This window comes from Rousettus aegyptiacus, unplaced genomic scaffold (assembly GCF_014176215.1).
Source record: "Rousettus aegyptiacus isolate mRouAeg1 unplaced genomic scaffold, mRouAeg1.p scaffold_m13_p_2, whole genome shotgun sequence".
NCBI classification, from domain to species: Eukaryota; Metazoa; Chordata; class Mammalia; order Chiroptera; family Pteropodidae; genus Rousettus; species Rousettus aegyptiacus.
Genome location: NW_023416295.1, coordinates 139,034,774 through 139,052,499, shown reverse-complemented (window position 1 = coordinate 139,052,499; position 17,726 = coordinate 139,034,774). Strand labels below are relative to the sequence as shown.

Below are 17,726 nucleotides of genomic sequence, written 5' to 3'. Positions count from 1 at the left end.
AAACAGACAAATGTGAACATGGAACCTTGATTTTTTGATCTTATACAAGTGGTACTGCAGAGCAATGTCAATACAATGGCCTTTTAAAAATGTTGTTAGGACAATTGTTTATTTTTATGCAAAACAATTAACTAGATTTATATGTCGCCTGATGCACCAGAATCAATTGTAGGTGGATCGTAGATCTAAATTTGAAGGGAAACAATTAGGAACCTACAAAATACTATAAAAAATATCTTCTTGACTTCAGGGTATATAAAAACTTCATAAACGGAATTTACCATAAAGAGAAAGACTGATAAATCTGAACACAAAAATTTAGTTTTGTGTTCACAATTTTTTTAAGTCACAGAGAATGGGAAAAGACATTTTCAAAACATCCAAACAACAAAGGGTTTATATCAGGAATATAGAAACAACTTCCATAGATCAAGAAGTAAAAGATCGACAACTTAATGGAAAATGGAAATTGACTTAAATAAAAGCTTCATAAATGAGAATATTCAAATGACCAGTAAATATATAAAAACATGCTTACTTTCATTTGTCATCAGGGATATGCAGATTAAAGCTATAATGAGATACCATTACATATGCACAAGAATGAGTAAAATAAAAAACTAACAATACCAAGTGTTGACAAAAATATGAAATAAGAAATATACTCATACACTTGAAGAACTCTAAGTGGGTACAACCACTTTGGAAAACTCTTTTCAATATTTAAACTAGAAAATTCACAGATTTATGAGAAAGCAATTGCTATCCTAGGTACATACTATATAGAAGTGTATGCTTAGTTTATATAATCAAGATACACACACGCACACACATACACGCGTGCACACGCCAGGTGCATTATGGACTTCAAATTCCAGTAAAGGTCTGCTTGTACTTTGTGCTAAATATTGGACCATGGATGCCAAAGGTTTTCCCTCAGTGTACTGGCTCCACCGTCGACTTTCAGCAGTTCTTCTAAGCCTGCACCTCAGAAGCTTCTCTCTCCATGCTTTTGCCTCATCGTAGCAATAGACGGCTTGTCACTCAGTGCCAGGATCATAGTGGGAAGTGAGAAGGGAGTTTCGGTTCTCCTGGTCCATCATCTGTCTCAGGAAGACCCTGTATGCCCAGGCCTCAGAGGCGGGTTTTCACATTATTCCTGTTCCTCCCTATTGTATTAGGCAAGCCCTGCCCTGAGTTTGTGGCAGCTCTTGAGTGAGGAGGTTTCCTGACTCTCTGCAGGTGGCAGCAGAACTCTGCTTTGAACTGGTGCAGGACCCTGGCCCTGAAAGCCTTCTTGTCCCTCCATTAGGGCCAGGTTTTTACTTTTCTCCTTCCTCCTGAATCAATGAGTCTTGGGGTGGAAATATATCACCTTTCCTAGATTACTAAGGCTTTCATATCACTTGATTGAAGGGTCCAGAAAGTGTGCAGTGTTTTTTTGTTTGTCCTCCAGTGGCCGCCAGCCACCCTCTCAAATCTGCATCTCTGTCAGGCTCTCTTTAGTCTCTCACCTGCCCCCAACATTTCTTGCATGATGATATGACTATTATGAGACATCTTCAATACAAAAAATAATAATAGTAATGAATTATTAGTATTGAAAATAATAACCTTTTAAAACTACAAACACAGCCATCCTCAATGCCAGTCTTGTTAAGCAGATATTTGAGTGCCAATCAATAAACAGGGCTAACACATTACTGAAATCAATTTAGGAAAGGTAACAAAGTTAACCTGCTAAAGGTGTCAGCACCCTCTAGTGGAAATAAGTTTTTGAAAATCTACTTCCTTAATAACATAGCCCTGTCTCAAATTTTTTTGCACAGATGTATTTAGTCATCGAATCTTGGCTGCAATAGAACTGAAATTTTGAGACAGTAATAAACAATGTAGTATTTCATTTTATTGCATTAAATAATTGTAAATCCTTTAATATAGTTTGTAGTCTCACTCAGGAAAGCAATACAGAATGAAACAAGAAGTACAGGAAACCTGAAAGGGAGGCAGGGCCCACAGAACAGAGACTAACTCTACTACAATGTCTCTGCTTTGCCTGGTGAAAATAAAACCTAATGAGGGTTTCTGCATTGAAATTTTTTTTTTCATAAAAATTCAGATTATCTATGTTCTCATTAAATTAATATCATAGAAATAATTAAAGAATAATATTTTGAGTGTATGTCAAACTTTTCATTGGTGCAAGTCCCCAGACGACCAGCCCAGGGGGGGTCCTCATGTCTTCTCCTGGATCTGCCTCTCAAACCAAAACAGAAATGAGCAAACTGAAACTCTCTGTAATACATTACATTAACTTGGATGTGCATCTCTTTAGTAACGACAATTCCATCATAAATCTCAGTCGAAACGCTGAAAATTTTAAATTAGTAAAATCATATTACTGTGTTTATTAAAAATGTAAAATTATAAATTGTCGATATCTTCCTTTCTAACATTTCATTGGTTGACTTACTTGTACTGCAAATTCATCAGTATATTTCACCGATTCATTCAATAATCAAATTTTGATTCTCTTAAATTTCCATATAGAGTAAGGCCAAAGGCCTTTGTGAAGTTTCTTATCCATGGGATTTTTCTCATTTAACTGGCAGCAATAACTTTAGAATTATTGTTCTAGCTACTCATTTTTTTCAAAAGGCACTATTCTTCCTCACATAAAGATTTCTTAAAAGAGAAATTAGATGTGTCTGAATACAAAGGAGTTTCTATGTTGCTTGGTATCGAATTTTGTGTTTTTCAGCAGGGTAAAGCCTGGAGATGAAGAATTGAAGAAGCCAAATATTCCTCCATGAGAAAAAAAAAAGATGAAAAATACAAAGGAAACATTTTAGAGAAGGGACAAAGCAGCACGGGTGGCCAGGAAAAACGAGGGCAATGTAGGGATTGAGGTATTGTCATACTTGAACATGCATCAGGTTTGCTTGGGAATTTAAGAGAATCCTAAATCGTTATTAAATTAATGTTAAAACAGATTTGTTTAGCTTCACCCCCAGAGTTTCTGTTTCAGTAAGTGTAAGGTGTGCTTAATAATTTGCATTTCTAACAGGTTACCAAGTAATGCTAATGGTGGTCCAGAGACCACACTTTAAGAACCAGTTATAAAGGATACTTAGGAAGTTTTGCTTCAGGTAATATGGTATAACTTATCAGAAGATCAACCATCTTTGTTTGTCTGGAAATAGGGATTTACTGGAACTCGCAAGGTTGTAACTGGAAAGTTTCCAGCAAATCAGGAAGATTTGTCATCATTCTATAGCATATGGCCAAGATATTCAGTAAAGAACTAAAATATTTGTTAATGCTTTTGTACCAAAATTGTGTGTGTGTTTTAACTAACTGGTTAATTAATTCACTGATTAATTTTAAACTTGATTTTTTTTCCCCATTGGTATGTTCAGATTGACCTCAAGGCTACAGTTACATTTTATCACCTACGATTCTGGCCCAACGTACAGTATCCAGAACTAAATGTCACCAAGAACTGAATAAACCATCACTATATTGATCAAGTGGCCAGTGTTTTGGTTCAGCAGTAAGTGAAAAGCGGCTCTATAAGAGGAAGGACTGTACTTGGACTTCAAAGTAAGAGAATACTTACACAAATTTCTCAGTTATGAAGGGAACTAAAATTTTGCCACTCTGAAGTTTCCTTTTGAAATATTAATTTTAAGCTGTTTATTAAGAGAAAAAAAAGACTCAGAAAGAACCTTTGACCCTACCTTCTTTCCTGCCCAAGAGATTCAGATGGTAAAACCTGCTTTAGAAAAAGAGTATTGGCTTAATCATCTTAAGAATCTCCATGTTGGCATTAGCCAGGAAGATGCAAGCAAGCCTATTAGCTAGATACCTGCTGTGTCCTGTTGTTTCTAAGTTGCCTAGCAAAAATTTTCCCATCACGTGCATTCTGCAATACCTCAACTACCTGCAAATCATCAATTCTCACTTTTAAAATCTTATACCCCCCACTCTTCTCCTTTGTCCAAAAAATCACGTACACTCAACGTTGCCTGTCTTTGAAATTTTCATCCCCATGTGAATTCCCCACGTGCATATATTAACATTTTGATTTTCTCCTGTTAACTTATCTCTGTCAATTTGATTATTGGCCCAGCTAGAAGAACTTAGACGGTAGGAGGAAAAGCAGTACTTTTTTTAGGCCCCATAGTTATCAGAATTCGACCTTTGGGAAAACTCACTGTTTGAGAATGAGTATTTCACATAGTTTTATATATACACTGTTACGTGAGTTCATCAAATTAAGAATGTCAAGATTGATCAAGATTGGCTAAATTTTACAGCAGCAATAAATGCAAAACCTTGATGGCTTAAACCAATGAAGATTTATTTTTTGTACACACTACCTACTCTTAGAACTCCAGCAGAAATTGTCCATTTTCCCCATAACTTCTTATATCATAATTCAAGTAGACAGCACAAAAAAGAACTTAATTGTTCAGTGATGATAGAATTGCCCATCCCAGTGATAAAACTTTTCTCCAAAATAAACATCTGTGGAAAATTGGGTTGAAATCTTTAACAGAAAATATAAGGTGAATATTAATGGTGATCCAGTTTTAGAAGATAGGCCTTATAAAAATATAACTTATTTCGTTAAAATCCTTAGAATAGCTATTTTACCATGAGGTCTCAACTTAGTGGCAGACCTTGGAAAACTTTTATTGGAGACATGACAATCCTAAAGTGGATAAGTGACAACAACCTCATAAATTTGTAGATAGTAAATGTAATTCACCAACAAACTAGTGGAGTATTCTGTGAAAACCTCTATTGGGTTGATAGGGCTTCTTAGCATTTAAAGATAACATGTTTTATATTGTTGGTTTCCAAATCTGAAGACTATCATTCAGTGGTTTGAGCTGGTCCCTGCAATTTAGTTTTTGATAAAGCTCCCCAGCAAATTTTGATACAATTAGTCTGCAATGTGGACAATTAAAAAACAAAACTTGTTATTTTCAATTTGGTGGATGAAAACATGAAGGAGTAAAATGTTAATATAAAGTTATGGGACTAATGAAACATTCAGTTCAGTATAAATTGAAGGTTATTTTAAACTATAAGGCTATGAGGTTACTGTATTACTCTCGGTCTGATGTTCCAATTTCTACCCATAACTCTGTCACTAATTTCCTATGTGATTTCAAGTAAAACATGTTTACCTTCACCTTCTGAGAAATAAAATCAAGTAGAATATTAATGAAGATCTCTAGCAGTACTAAAACCTCATATTTCCTTGAAACTTTCCAATTACCATAAACGGGCTGTGGGACATATAGAGGTCAAATGTTCAAGGTAAGCTCTTGGTGGCAATTATTATAGAGAGAATTGTGTAGAGAAATGTCTGGCCTTGTTACTACCTTCAAAAATGCCCATTATTTCTACAGAAGTTCAACAGGTTGCAAGGTATTGACAAGGAGTGTTCAGGACGTGCTAGCCCAAAATATAGCACCTTGGCATATTAAATATTTGAAGTTGAAAAAATTTAAGAAATGTCATGTGCAGGAAGGATTTTCTGATCTTCTGAAGTAAGTCATATAACTTTTAAATAGGAAGTGCTCTCTTGATGCCCAAAGGAAAGAAACACCCTTATTTCTGAAGTCGAAGGGACACAGAAGAATCTGAACAGGGCTTGCTAAGTTTCCTCCAGTTTATAACACTTACCTTACACCTTCGTCCTATGATATCTTTCTACAAGTTTCCACTCTTTGTTAAACTTAGCATAAAAACACTCAGGTTTCACTATTTCTTTGGGTCTTTACTTCCTTATGAAGTCTTCTGTGTCACATAAAACTTCTATTAAGTAAGTCTGTACACTTTTGTTGACTTGTCTTTGTTACCAAGGTCCCAGGTGAGAATTTAGAAGGGTAGAGGAAAAAGATATTTTTCCTCTCCTACAATGTGTATATCACAACTGAGCAAGTCATGGGATCTGCAGCCAATTATTCAGAGATCCTATTAATCTCGCAAATACTGGGTCATCTGGACATTACCTGAAATAGATTAGTACAGCATATACTCAATAATAAAATGGGAGATAAAAAGTAAAACAAAGCTAAGAGCCACATCAAAGTAGGATCCTGACATGATTTTATCCCAATGGTTGAAATAAATTCCTATTCCACCCCTTATCCACCTCGTACCCCCTTTATTATGAGGAAATAGAAGAAACTGAATAGGGAGACAGTCCGTTTAACTTGACAAATTTGTCTAATTTGGAAGAGTCTGAATTAGCTTTGACCCAGACAAAGAGCTGAAGTTTGCAACACTAAACAAATTCTGACTCCTTTCTGGTGTATTCTCTGCAAACACAGCTTGATTGAGGTTACCCAAGAGATCACTTTCCTACAAAACATTGCCAACTATGCTCAAGGCATAATTCCAAGACATAATGTATCTTCAACATCCTTCAAATATTTTCTCACTTTCTGCCCCCAAGCCTCAATAACAAATGTGTAAAGTCTACACAGCCTGTAAAAGTTTACAAATTTAAATGCATAATACGTGAAAGCCATTTTGAGGACTACACATGTAAGCGATACATAGTGCCACCCATTAGGCTGCTTATGATTTAGTAGGGAAAATAGAACGGAGAATAACAAGAACAGTCAAATTCACGGGTAACAGAAAAGCCTTCCTTACCTAACACATCCCAAATTCTAAAATAATTGCTTTCCCCAACTCCCATAGAGTACTGTGATCTGGCTGTCAGACTGCGCTTCGAATGTAGATTTAATTAAACCCCTTTGAAAGTATCGACATTTTGAAAGACCTCTTTTAACCTAAAAAAAAATCCTCTAATTGTTGGAGTTCATTCAGCAGTGAAGGACCTTTAGATTAGCTTCCACAATCGACCCTCCCCTACAACCCTCCAAAGTTGATGAAATCAAATCCCTTGGAATCGCAGGTTTTAGTAAATCGGATCACTGAGAAAATACAGAAATAACCGCCCTGGTGTGCGCAAATTTTTTAGCTTGGGGATTGCAAACGTGGGGAAACGGCGCCACCTCCTAGTAAGAGATGGGAATGAGCAGGAAAAAAGCCAGCTGATTTACAGACTAAGCAATTGCTTTCCTTTCAAAGCTTGGAGCCGCTCATATCCCGCGCTCGCAGACGCCCCCGACACTAGCCCCTCCCGGCAGCTCTGACCACTCAGAGAGCCCCTACGCAACGTGATTGACAGGGCAACAGGCCGGTCCGTTACCTAAATTTGTCACTCCGGAAACAGTGACCGGATTTTTCCGGAAGCTGAGGGTCCTCTCTTTCCCAGCATCCTTTGCTTTCCGGCTATGTTCGGTCCTGTCCGGCCAGTCCCGCCTTGCGCGCCCATTTCGAGCCAGAGTTTCAAGCTCGACTTTGCAAGCTCGGGAACCCGGCACACATTTTCTAAGACTGGGTTCTTGGCCTGTGGCTATTGAGACAGGAATGGCACAGCTGGAGGGCTACTACTTCTCGGCTGCCCTGAGCTGCACCTTTTTAGTATCCTGCCTCCTCTTCTCCGCCTTCAGCCGGGCGCTTCGGGAACCCTACATGGACGAGATCTTCCACCTGCCGCAGGCGCAGCGCTACTGTGAGGGCCATTTCTCCCTCTCACAGGTGGGGTCCCCACCCTGTCCTCACCCCAAGACAGGCCAAGGAGTTTGGCCCCAGCGCTAGTTTCTCTTCACCCTCAGTTTTAACTCCCTGAGCACCACCCTCCCAGCCTCAAACATGAAAGGAACTGGGTAATCTTTTGTTCTTGTTTCTGAGATCTGTGAAATATTTGTTAATAAGTGAATAAACAGCAGATCTGTCTCTTAGGAAGTAATGTTCTGGGAGAGTAACAGGGAACCAAGTTACTGTCCCTCTTCTTAGCAACTGATGATAGGTTATCTCCTTACCCAATCCCAGGCTAAGGCATTTGGTTGCTCCTGGGAAACATCAGAACATTTCACTTTGGCTCACCTGTCAGGCACCTCATTATGTATTTTGGGGATGAAACAAGGTGGGGAAGGGATATTGTGAGTCACTAAGAAATAAAAAATTATTTAATTCTGCTCCTGGTGTTTTTAGGACCATTTTGTTAACTGGATAAACTGGCAACTGGTGAAGTGGTATCATGTTTGAATATATAATTGACTACATATAGATATAGATAAAAATATCAAGTACAGCAGGCCCAGGAGTAACTTGCTTTGTTCAGCATACTTATAACCTTGGTGAGATGTGGTAGAAACTTTGTTTATGGCAATTAATCTATGGTAAAGTTGGTTTCATTGTAATTTAGCATAAAGTAGCAGAGCCTATTATGGATGTTAAGTGAGGATTTACAGTAGCCACATTATTCTTCCTCTTCTGGTGAGGCAATATAGCGTAGTGTTTAGAAATTTAAAATCTAGTTAGAGAAAGACTTGATTTTAAATTTTGGAGCATATTTACTAGTTATGTGACCTTGTAAATTTCTGAGTTTCAGGTTATTCATCTGAAAATGACAAATAATAGTATCTACTCTAGGGCATATTGCAGGATTAAATGCAGAGAGTTTAACACAATTCCTGGCTCAGTACATGTCAGTTGTCATTATGGAGCCTATGGTTTAATCTCTTTTAATCTCTAACACTTTTTTCTCTCCAAACTTATCAGTTCCTGCTGGTATTTCCACACTTTTAAAAACTGGAGCATTTGCAAGTTAATCGCCAAAATGCATCTTTTCTGAAGAATAAGTCTTTCTAAAGAGTAGAAACAGAATAACTTCTAAAATTGCCTGATTGTTGGTGAAGATGTTTTTGAGCTTGATGCCTTTGTGTTGGTTCTATTATTCTTCCTTCATTGTTGCCCTTTCATTTTTAAGTGGGACCCCATGATTACTACATTACCTGGCCTATACCTGCTGTCTGTTGGAGTGGTCAAACCTGCCAGTTGGATCTTTGGATTGTCTGAGCACGTTGTGTGCTCCATTGGAATGCTCAGATTTGTGAATCTTCTCTTCAGCGTTGGCAACTTCTATTTACTATATTTGCTTTTTCGCAAGGTACAGCCCAGACACAAGGTATGTTTTCAAAATAATTTGTTATAAATTTATATGCATTCAGGGCCACAATTATGATAAATTGGTTCTGAGATTTGGTGAAAAATGTCTTCAACACTTAGTATTTGTGGATATTTTCTGAAGATAAAGCAAATCCCCCACTTCCATTTTAGAAGAAAATTATATTTAAGTACTTGAATAACTTTATTTGTAAAATGTAAAGTAAATGTTCATGAGTCAAACCAGTTCAGTTAGTATTTACTGACCAGTTCAGTTAGTATTCCATGTGCTAAGCGTTGGAACTATAGAGGTAAATAAGGCATTCTTTTTTATAATGAAAGTTCTATCTTCATTATGAGAAACAAACATTACCTGAGGAATTTTTATGAGTTAAGAATGCAGGCCTTGGAGGTGAATTGCCTGGGTTTGAATGCTATTCACTTTCTGTGTTAATTTAGGAGAGTTACTACCCCTTAGTGACTTCATGTCTTCATCTGTTAAATGAGACTAGTATAGAATCTACCTCATAAGATGGTTATAAAGTAAAGGAGATTAATAAAAAGTGCTTAGCATAGTGCCTGATATAATAGTAAGGATTCAATAAATAACTATAATAATTAAACTTAAAGAGATGATTTCAATAGTGTAAATTATGACAGAGAGATAGGTATAAGACATTATGCAGATACAGAGGAAGAGCAGAGACCTTATGACAGCAGACTGGCGGGGGCGGGGACAAGTATCAGTGGCATTGGGTAAGGCTTCATGGAGATGTTATCTGAGCTGAATCTTGATAAACAGATAAGGCTGTATGGTGGGGAATGAATCCTGGCAGGAGAAGCATAAGCAAAAGTATAAAGTCATCTTGAGCAACAAGATGCAGGGAAGTGGTGTTCAGAATTAGAGGATTATAATAGTACAGGGTGTGAACTGGAGAAGCAGGTAGGGATGAAGTCATGAATGTCTTTAGTGTTAGGAAAGGATTTTGAACTTTCATAGGTGATGGACAGCCCTTAGTTTTAATGAAGCCAATGGCACGGTTTGATCTGATGATTTAGATTAAATAGAGGCTGCAATTCAAGGAGATGAGAACACTTTCAAATTCTGAAAAACTATGTCACAAAGGCTAAGAAAAGATATTTACTTTAGACTGGGCCTAGTATTTTCAAGAAAATCCCTGTAATTTCATCATGAAATAGTAAGATCATTGCGTATGGTAGTATACATGCTATGTACATATTTACATTCTCTCTAGTTGCAGAGTTGTTAAGAGATATCCTTAAAATAAATTGGTGACTATGGCTAAGTGAATGCTTATTGAAGGTAGTAAGATTTAAGCTCAGGGAAATGGGACCACCTGCACTGTGTTTCATTTATCTCCAAGTTCCATGTAAAATTTAGTTTTGTGTCTTATACACAATAATTCCTTAACTATTTGTTGGATGATTCAAAACATTTTAGTCCATAAAAGCTTTGGCACTCACATTTATTGTCTTACCAGCTTCCAAACTGATAGGTGTAATTAAAAAGTGCCAGGGTGTTCTTATAAATATTTATTGTGTTTTTGCAAAGCCAGAAATAAGGTTAATATTGAATAATTTTATTTAAATAAATTCATATAGTTTTTTTATTTGTTTTTAAATAAATATCTTTGTTCAACAGAGAGAGCCTATTTGTTTTATCATAAAATAATTTTAACTGCGTTTTCTCTTCTTCCTAGGCAGGTTCAAGTATCCAGAGAATCTTGTCAACATTAACCCTAGCAGTATTTCCCACACTCTATTTTTTTAACTTCCTTTATTATACAGAAGCAGGATCCATGTTTTTTACTCTTTTTGCCTATTTGATGTGTCTTTATGGAAATCATAAAACGTCAGCCTTGCTTGGATTTTGTGGCTTCATGTTTCGTCAAACAAACATTGTTTGGGCTGTCTTCTGCGCAGGAAACATCATTGCACAAAAGTTAACTGAAGCCTGGAAAACTGAGCTACACAAGAAGAAGGAAGAGAGGCTTCCCCCTATTAAAGGACCATTTTCAGAATTCAGGAAAATTCTTCAGTTCCTTTTGGCTTATTCCATGTCATTTAAGAACCTGAGTATGCTTTTTCTTCTCACTTGGCCATACATCCTTCTAATGTCTCTGTTTTGTGTTTTTGTAGCAGTTAATGGTGGAATTGTTGTTGGTGATCGAAGCAGTCATGAAGCCTGTCTACATTTTCCTCAGCTGTTCTACTTCTGTTCATTCACTCTCTTTTTTTCCTTTCCTCACCTACTGTCTCCTAGCAAAATTAAAGCTTTTTTTTGCTTAGCTTGGAAACGTAGAATTCAGTTTTTTGTGATTACCTTAGTCTCTGTATTTCTAGTTTGGAAATTCACATATGCTCATAAATACCTGCTAGCAGATAATAGACATTATACATTCTATGTGTGGAAAAGAGTTTTTCAAAGATATGAAATTGTGAAATATTTGTTAGTTCCAGTCTATATATTTGCTGGTTGGAGTATAACTGACTCACTGAAATCGAAGTCCATTTTCTGGAATTTAATGTTTTTCGTATGCTTATTTACTGTTACAGTACCTCAGAAACTGCTAGAATTTCGTTACTTCATTTTACCTTATGTTATTTATAGGCTTAACATACCTCTGCCACCCATATCCAGACTTGTTTGTGAACTGAGTTGTTATGCAGTTGTTAATTTCCTCACTTTTTATATCTTTCTGAACAAGACTTTTCAGTGGCCAAATAGTCAGGACATTCAGAGGTTTATGTGGTAATATCACAGACATCTTGAACTCTAAAAATAGACTTCTTATTTAGACTATTTCTACAATGAGCAGCTGAACAGGTAAAAATTATAGATTTTCTTTTGGGTACAATGGTGATCCTCAGATCACATCAGATTTTGTTTTAAACATCAGATGTATGCGTTTTAAACATATAAAAAAAATCTAAGGGAGTTAAGTGGTAAAGGACTTAGAAAAGTTTAAGACTTGCTCCCTAAGTCTGAGTAATAATGGGAAGATAAAATTGTTTACAGTTATCTCATGATATGTCTTTGATACAGCTAGCCATTAGAAAGCTTGGAAACTTTATAGATACAAGTTTAAGAAAACTGGGCATGCTTTATGATACTGGAACTTATTTATTCTTTTCAATAGCAGACAAAATATTTGAAAAACATAAATAATCAGGTAATAGTCTTGATTGAAAAGTTGCTTAACATTTCAGTAAATTTAATTTTAATCAGACAAACTCATAGTGTTATAAATTAGAGGCTCATCTATGTTTATCTAGGATTAAAATTGTTGATTTTTGCTAAAAATCTAGAAATGATGCTCTTTCACTAATTTCCTGGTATGAAATATAATAGCCAAAGATAAATTGTGTTGATAATATCTTTCAAAAGGAATTTTCTTCTTGAAATACATTGCTGTAAGTTTTGTTTGGCTGCCATAACAAGTTAACACAAACTGGATGGCTTAAAAAAATTCTCTCACAGTTCTAGGGGCCATAAATCTAAAATTAAGGTGTCTCTTATGCTTGGTCACTTCTGGAAGCTCTGAGGGAGAATCATTACCATCCTTCCTAACTTCTGGTGGCTGACTGCAGTCCATGGTGTTCCTTGGTTTGTAGATGCATCCACTCCAGTCTCTGCCCTTGCCTTCACATGGCTTATGCTCTCTCCTCTTTATCCTACGAGGACAATGTCACTGGATTTAGGGCTCATTCTAATCCAGGATGGTCTCATAGTGACATTAATTATATCTACAAAGACCCTTTTTCCAAACAAGGTCACATTTACAGGTTCCAAGTAGACCTATCTTTTTGTGGGATACTTTTTCTAAATCACTAAAGTTACCAAAGGAAATTGGTAAACCTCATAAAAGTTGTAGGAAATAATTTCTTTGCTGAGATATTTTAAATCAAATTTTATCTTTACTGAGAGATTAGAAACAAGTGACTTCTGAGGTCACATAAATATAAAACTAAAGGTAACTGGTATATGATTTCATTGTACAAAAAGAGAATTGAAAGGAGGTTTAGAAGTCATTTGATCCAGTCTTATTTTGTAGAGTATAGAACAACAGCTCGAGTAAGATTTGTGTGTTGGCTTTTGGATTCTGTGTCTACTATTTTGAGTACATTCATTGGGTTTTCATTTCATTACCGAAAAGTATTATTTTGACATGTTAACTTTGACATATAAACTTAAAACTGTGAATGGAATTCATCTTTTGCTCTCATTTTGTTTGTTTGTAAACTTTTAAAAATAGCTGTATGGACAAATTTATTTTAAATGTTAGATAATACTTTCTCTGGGTTTTAAATAATGAATAGACTTGGAAAGTATTCTGCATTCATAAATATAAAATTGTGCAGGTGAAAATTACAGGTATAGCTTTGAGTAATAAATACAGAGCAGTCTTGTACTCTGTTCAGTCCCTAGAATGTAGATTGACTCTTTAATTATAACAGTGATTGCAGGACAAACTTTTAAATTAGACAAGAAAGAACACCCAAAGATCTCATTATTTGTAATGGAGAACTGAGTTTCAGGAAGTCAAAATTGGAAAAGAAAATGTGTAATTTAAGAAAAACAGCTTTCTTGTCTGATACTATATATTTTGTGGTCAGGAATATTTCTGAGACAAAAATCTTTTTCTCTGGCAAAAATGAGGAAACCATTTTACCCCATGGATTGGAGGAATCACTGTTTCAGTTAATTTTTCAGTGATGAGTCCTTGCTACGTTAGAGATGTTTTGGAGAAAATTTACATTCAGAGAAAACAGGTTAATCTTATGTGTTTTCTATAAAGTACATAAAATAGAGTACAGAACGTTTCAGAAAAGAATGTTGTGAATTAAAAGGTGCTATAAACCGTTGCTTTTAGAAACATCCCATTATCTTTGTGTTTGAACATTTTTCAAATTATCAAATATTTTTAGCATGAAGTTTAAAAAATTTGACTTAATTGAATCTTGCTTAAAAGGTGATTATAAAAAAGTATTGATAAAATAGAGAGCCTTTAGATCCTTGCAATTATTGTCATTAAAGTGTGTAAGTAGGATAATATTAAGGAATGTAAAAAATCTAGTCCATAATATGTTTAGGCCCAGTAATAAATCTTTTTGAAATTTTTCTACCTTATGTGAAATTCTGTTAATAATTACCTTTGTATTAGTAAGTTTTATTTTTGTATTAGTAAGAGCATTAGTAAGTTTTCAGTGTGCTGTGTGTTTCCTTGGATATTATTTATGTCTTCTCTTAGTGGATACCCAGAAATTGTTTCTAATGCATCTGAGTATGTATTTAAATTATTTTGAAATGCAGTGTTCCTGAGGTTAAACAGAACATGTCATTTTGGCAAGAGAAATGACCTTATCTCTTTGACCTCCTCCTCTTCTTTAAGTTGTTTGTGGAATGTGCTTAGTCTGTCATATAAATAGGTTAGTGCAATTTGATTTCTAATAAATAGCTTAATGTAGTATATTTCTAGTTTGAGTTTAACTGCCGTTCAGTGGCAAACTGCCACTTTACACATTTTTTCCTTTATAATTGAAGACAAGAGAAAAAGAAAAGAGAGCCTCAATTTTTATTTATACCCTCTAAATAGTAGACTATTATATTAGACTCACATTTAAATAAAATGTTCAGATAAATAAATTCATGTTCATTAGGTTAGAGAGTGTTTATTATTTTTGAAGCAATTAGAATTTCATTAAAAAGTAAAACAAGTATGCAAATATGAAAACATTTTTCTAGTGGAAATTAGACATGACTTAAGAACCATGGGCTTGTGAAAAAGTATTTACACAAGAATTAAGATTTCTGTATTCGATCGTGACTTAGAATCAATACGGCAAATGTTTTAATCGTTGGTCCTCATTTCAAATGAGAATAGTGTTTGTCCTAACTCTAGGAAGTACCTGGCACATGTCTATCCTTATTTCAAAAAGAATTCAATCCCCTGCCATATATCCATAAATTATATAATATTGTATACTGAATGAAGTTTTTAATACAGGAAGAAGTAAATATCTTAGAAAAAATATGCTATATAACCATTAGCTAATTATAGGAAATCAGATTTTATAATGAGAGCCATCCTTTTTCTGCCTAAATTTTCTGACCCAACTTTAAAAATTATTTAATTTACTATAGTGTTTAATACTTATATTTACTATTAAATATGTTTTTATAATAAGATGTGACTTCAAAATTGTTGGTGTTTATTTAAAATAAGAAAAGTAACTTTCAAGCAATAAATTATAGCAGTAGATTTCTTGATAGTTATTAGACTTTTAAGGGAAAAGAGATTTCAACCAATTACAAATATTTTATGTTCTAGTTAGGCTGTATTTTACTACTTTAAGGATAACTTAATTATCTTTTATTTAGGTACTTTTTATGTATTTGGCGTATGACAACAAGACAAACATTTTCAATATACTAAAACTTGTGTAGGTGAGAAAATTATAATAAAAATGGATAAATTGTGGTTATATTTTTAAAATATGTATCTATAAATGCAACATTGAATTCTTTAACATTTGGAAATTATTTCTAGGATGAGAAGTTTTGTCACGGTGAAGTAATCCAGTAATGTATTTATACTGTGCTTTTTTAAAAAATGAGCATTTAACTAATTTAATGTTAATTTAATTTGAAGTCAGTGCATCACCATCAGACCAAAAGAGATATGGTATTTTTCTGACAAGAAAAATATTAAACACCATATTGATTTTTCACACTGATTGAAACTATGTCAATTCAGTTCAGTTGAGTGTATACGGCACATCCAAAGTCAGGAAGAGAAGGAAGAAAAGGAATAGTAAGAATAATCATTGCCATCATTTATTGAGCACCTATAATATTCTAGGTGTTATACCGGCTGATTTACAATCATTGTCAGTTGACTCTGCTCATATTTGTATGGGGCAGTTGTTAATTTCTGTTTGGGAAACTAAAAGTCAAACAGATAAGGAAATTTGCCTGAAGTCAATGCTGTCACTTAAAGATTATAGATTGGTTTGATTCCCAAGACTGAGTTTTTGGCTGCTACTTTGCCTCACCGTGAAAGTTGTTCATTAAAGAGAGAGGTAGGATATGAAGAGTGAGGTGATAATCTGTCTTTACTCTGCCTTAGCCAGACCATGTATAGTATATTACTTTTTGTATTGGATGTAGTAATTTTTGGAAATGCTAGAAACTGTTTAAAGAAGTATGAACAGATGATGAATGTTTATAAGAGAAATGCCTACATGAATATATGAGATGTTTAACTTGGAGAAGCAGAGATCCTGTAACTTGATAAGCTCAATTGAAGAATTATTTGGAAGAAGGATTGGAATATCCTATATTTCCTAAAGTGTAAATCATGAACCAGCAGATTTCAACTCATGAAAAATATGTTTTCTAATTGTTTTGTCTCTGCAGGGCAAAGAACTCAGAAAAAAAGTTAGCTTGCCTGCTCAACTAATTTAATATTAATTTAATTTGAAGTCAGTGCATCACCATCAGACCAAGATTTCTATTTACCAGCAATGCTTCAGAAGAGATTCAGATAGCAATTGGTATAGTATTGGCTTTTTAAGATGCCTCACAACCCTGTGATTTGAAATTTGTAAGTTTGTTACAGCTAATACTTTTCGAATTAATTAGTAAGTCATTGTGAAGCATCTAGTGAAGTATCATGCTGTCTTCCCTATACTTTAAATTCTTAACAAAAACTTTAACTCTGTAACCGTGTTTTAGAAACATGGTAGATACACACTTAGAAGATGTTTTTAATCGTGGTGTTTGAGATTACTGCTAATATAGTATTCATTTCCTATTTTTTAAATCTACAGTAGTGAAGAGAATGCTTTTTTTTTTAAATTGGAGATCTCAACTTTTTAAAAATTATTTTTAATTTTGGTTGGCATACAATATTAGTTTCAGGTGTACAACATAGTAATTAGACATTTATATAACTTAGGAAATGATCACCTCAATAAATCTAGTACCTGTCTGACACCACATAGTTATTACAATATTATTGACTATATTCCTTATGCTGTACTTTACATCCCCATGACTATCTTTACCTATTTGTTCTACTTAATCCCTTCCCCTTTTTCACTCCACCCCCAAAACTTCCCCTCCCATCTGGCTACCAATCAAATTGTTCTATCTCTGAGTTTGTTTCTGTTAATTTTTTTCTATAGATTCCACTTGTAAGTGGAATCATACAGCTTTTGTCTTTCTCTGTCTGAGGTACTCCACTCAGCACAATACCGTCTAGGTCCATTCAAATGTGCTTTTCGAAAATGTTTTTCCCTCCAAGATAAAAAGGATATGTACAGTCTACAAAAGTATCCACTAGGTGGTGGTATTGTGCTACATTTCCAAGTGTTCCTGTAATTAAACTTCATTATTTTTATAGTTTTAAGTGCTAAACCACAAAGTAATTTATAGCAACCATATCTATTTATTATAATGTTATTTGAAATGTTTTCTGAATTGTATTAAGCTAAGGTAAATGTTTAAAAAATCATTTTGATGTTTTGTAATCGCACTGGATAATTTAACCTAATATATCTTTCCATACGACATTCTTTATATAGCATAGTTAAGATCTTTTACCACATACAGCGAGTGATGATGATGACAAAGTTGAAAACTCATGACATTGTATTGG

General features: G+C 34.7%; 1 protein-coding gene across 3 annotated transcripts; it reads left to right on the top strand.

Moving 5' to 3' along the window:
• Nucleotides 1-7,309: 7,309 nt before the first annotated feature.
• LOC107498428 (dol-P-Glc:Glc(2)Man(9)GlcNAc(2)-PP-Dol alpha-1,2-glucosyltransferase) lies at nucleotides 7,310-15,551 on the top strand. 3 transcript variants are annotated; one of them, XM_016121533.2, is made up of 3 exons: nucleotides 7,310-7,632; nucleotides 8,867-9,064; nucleotides 10,764-15,551. In XM_016121533.2, the coding sequence occupies exons 1-3, from the start codon at nucleotides 7,462-7,464 to the stop codon at nucleotides 11,817-11,819; spliced, it is 1,425 nt and encodes a 474-aa protein (XP_015977019.2). In that variant the 5' UTR covers nucleotides 7,310-7,461; the 3' UTR covers nucleotides 11,820-15,551. The 3 variants fall into 3 exon arrangements, with proteins under 3 accessions (XP_015977019.2, XP_015977021.1, XP_015977020.2); XM_016121535.2 differs by having other exon boundaries at nucleotides 7,334-7,632; nucleotides 10,768-10,936; XM_016121534.2 differs by lacking the exon at nucleotides 7,310-7,632 and having other exon boundaries at nucleotides 8,927-9,064; nucleotides 10,768-15,551.
• Nucleotides 15,552-17,726: the final 2,175 nt, after the last annotated feature.

Excerpts from the sequence above, each read along its gene's own strand:
- LOC107498428 (XM_016121533.2), top strand. The coding sequence starts at position 7,462 with ATGGCACAGCTGGAGGGCTACTACTTCTCGGCTGCCCTGAGCTGCACC. Across the intron at positions 7,633-8,866 it reads GCCATTTCTCCCTCTCACAG|TGGGACCCCATGATTACTAC; the intron begins GTGGGGTCCCCA and ends TTCATTTTTAAG. Across the intron at positions 9,065-10,763 it reads AGGTACAGCCCAGACACAAG|GCAGGTTCAAGTATCCAGAG; the intron begins GTATGTTTTCAA and ends TCTTCTTCCTAG.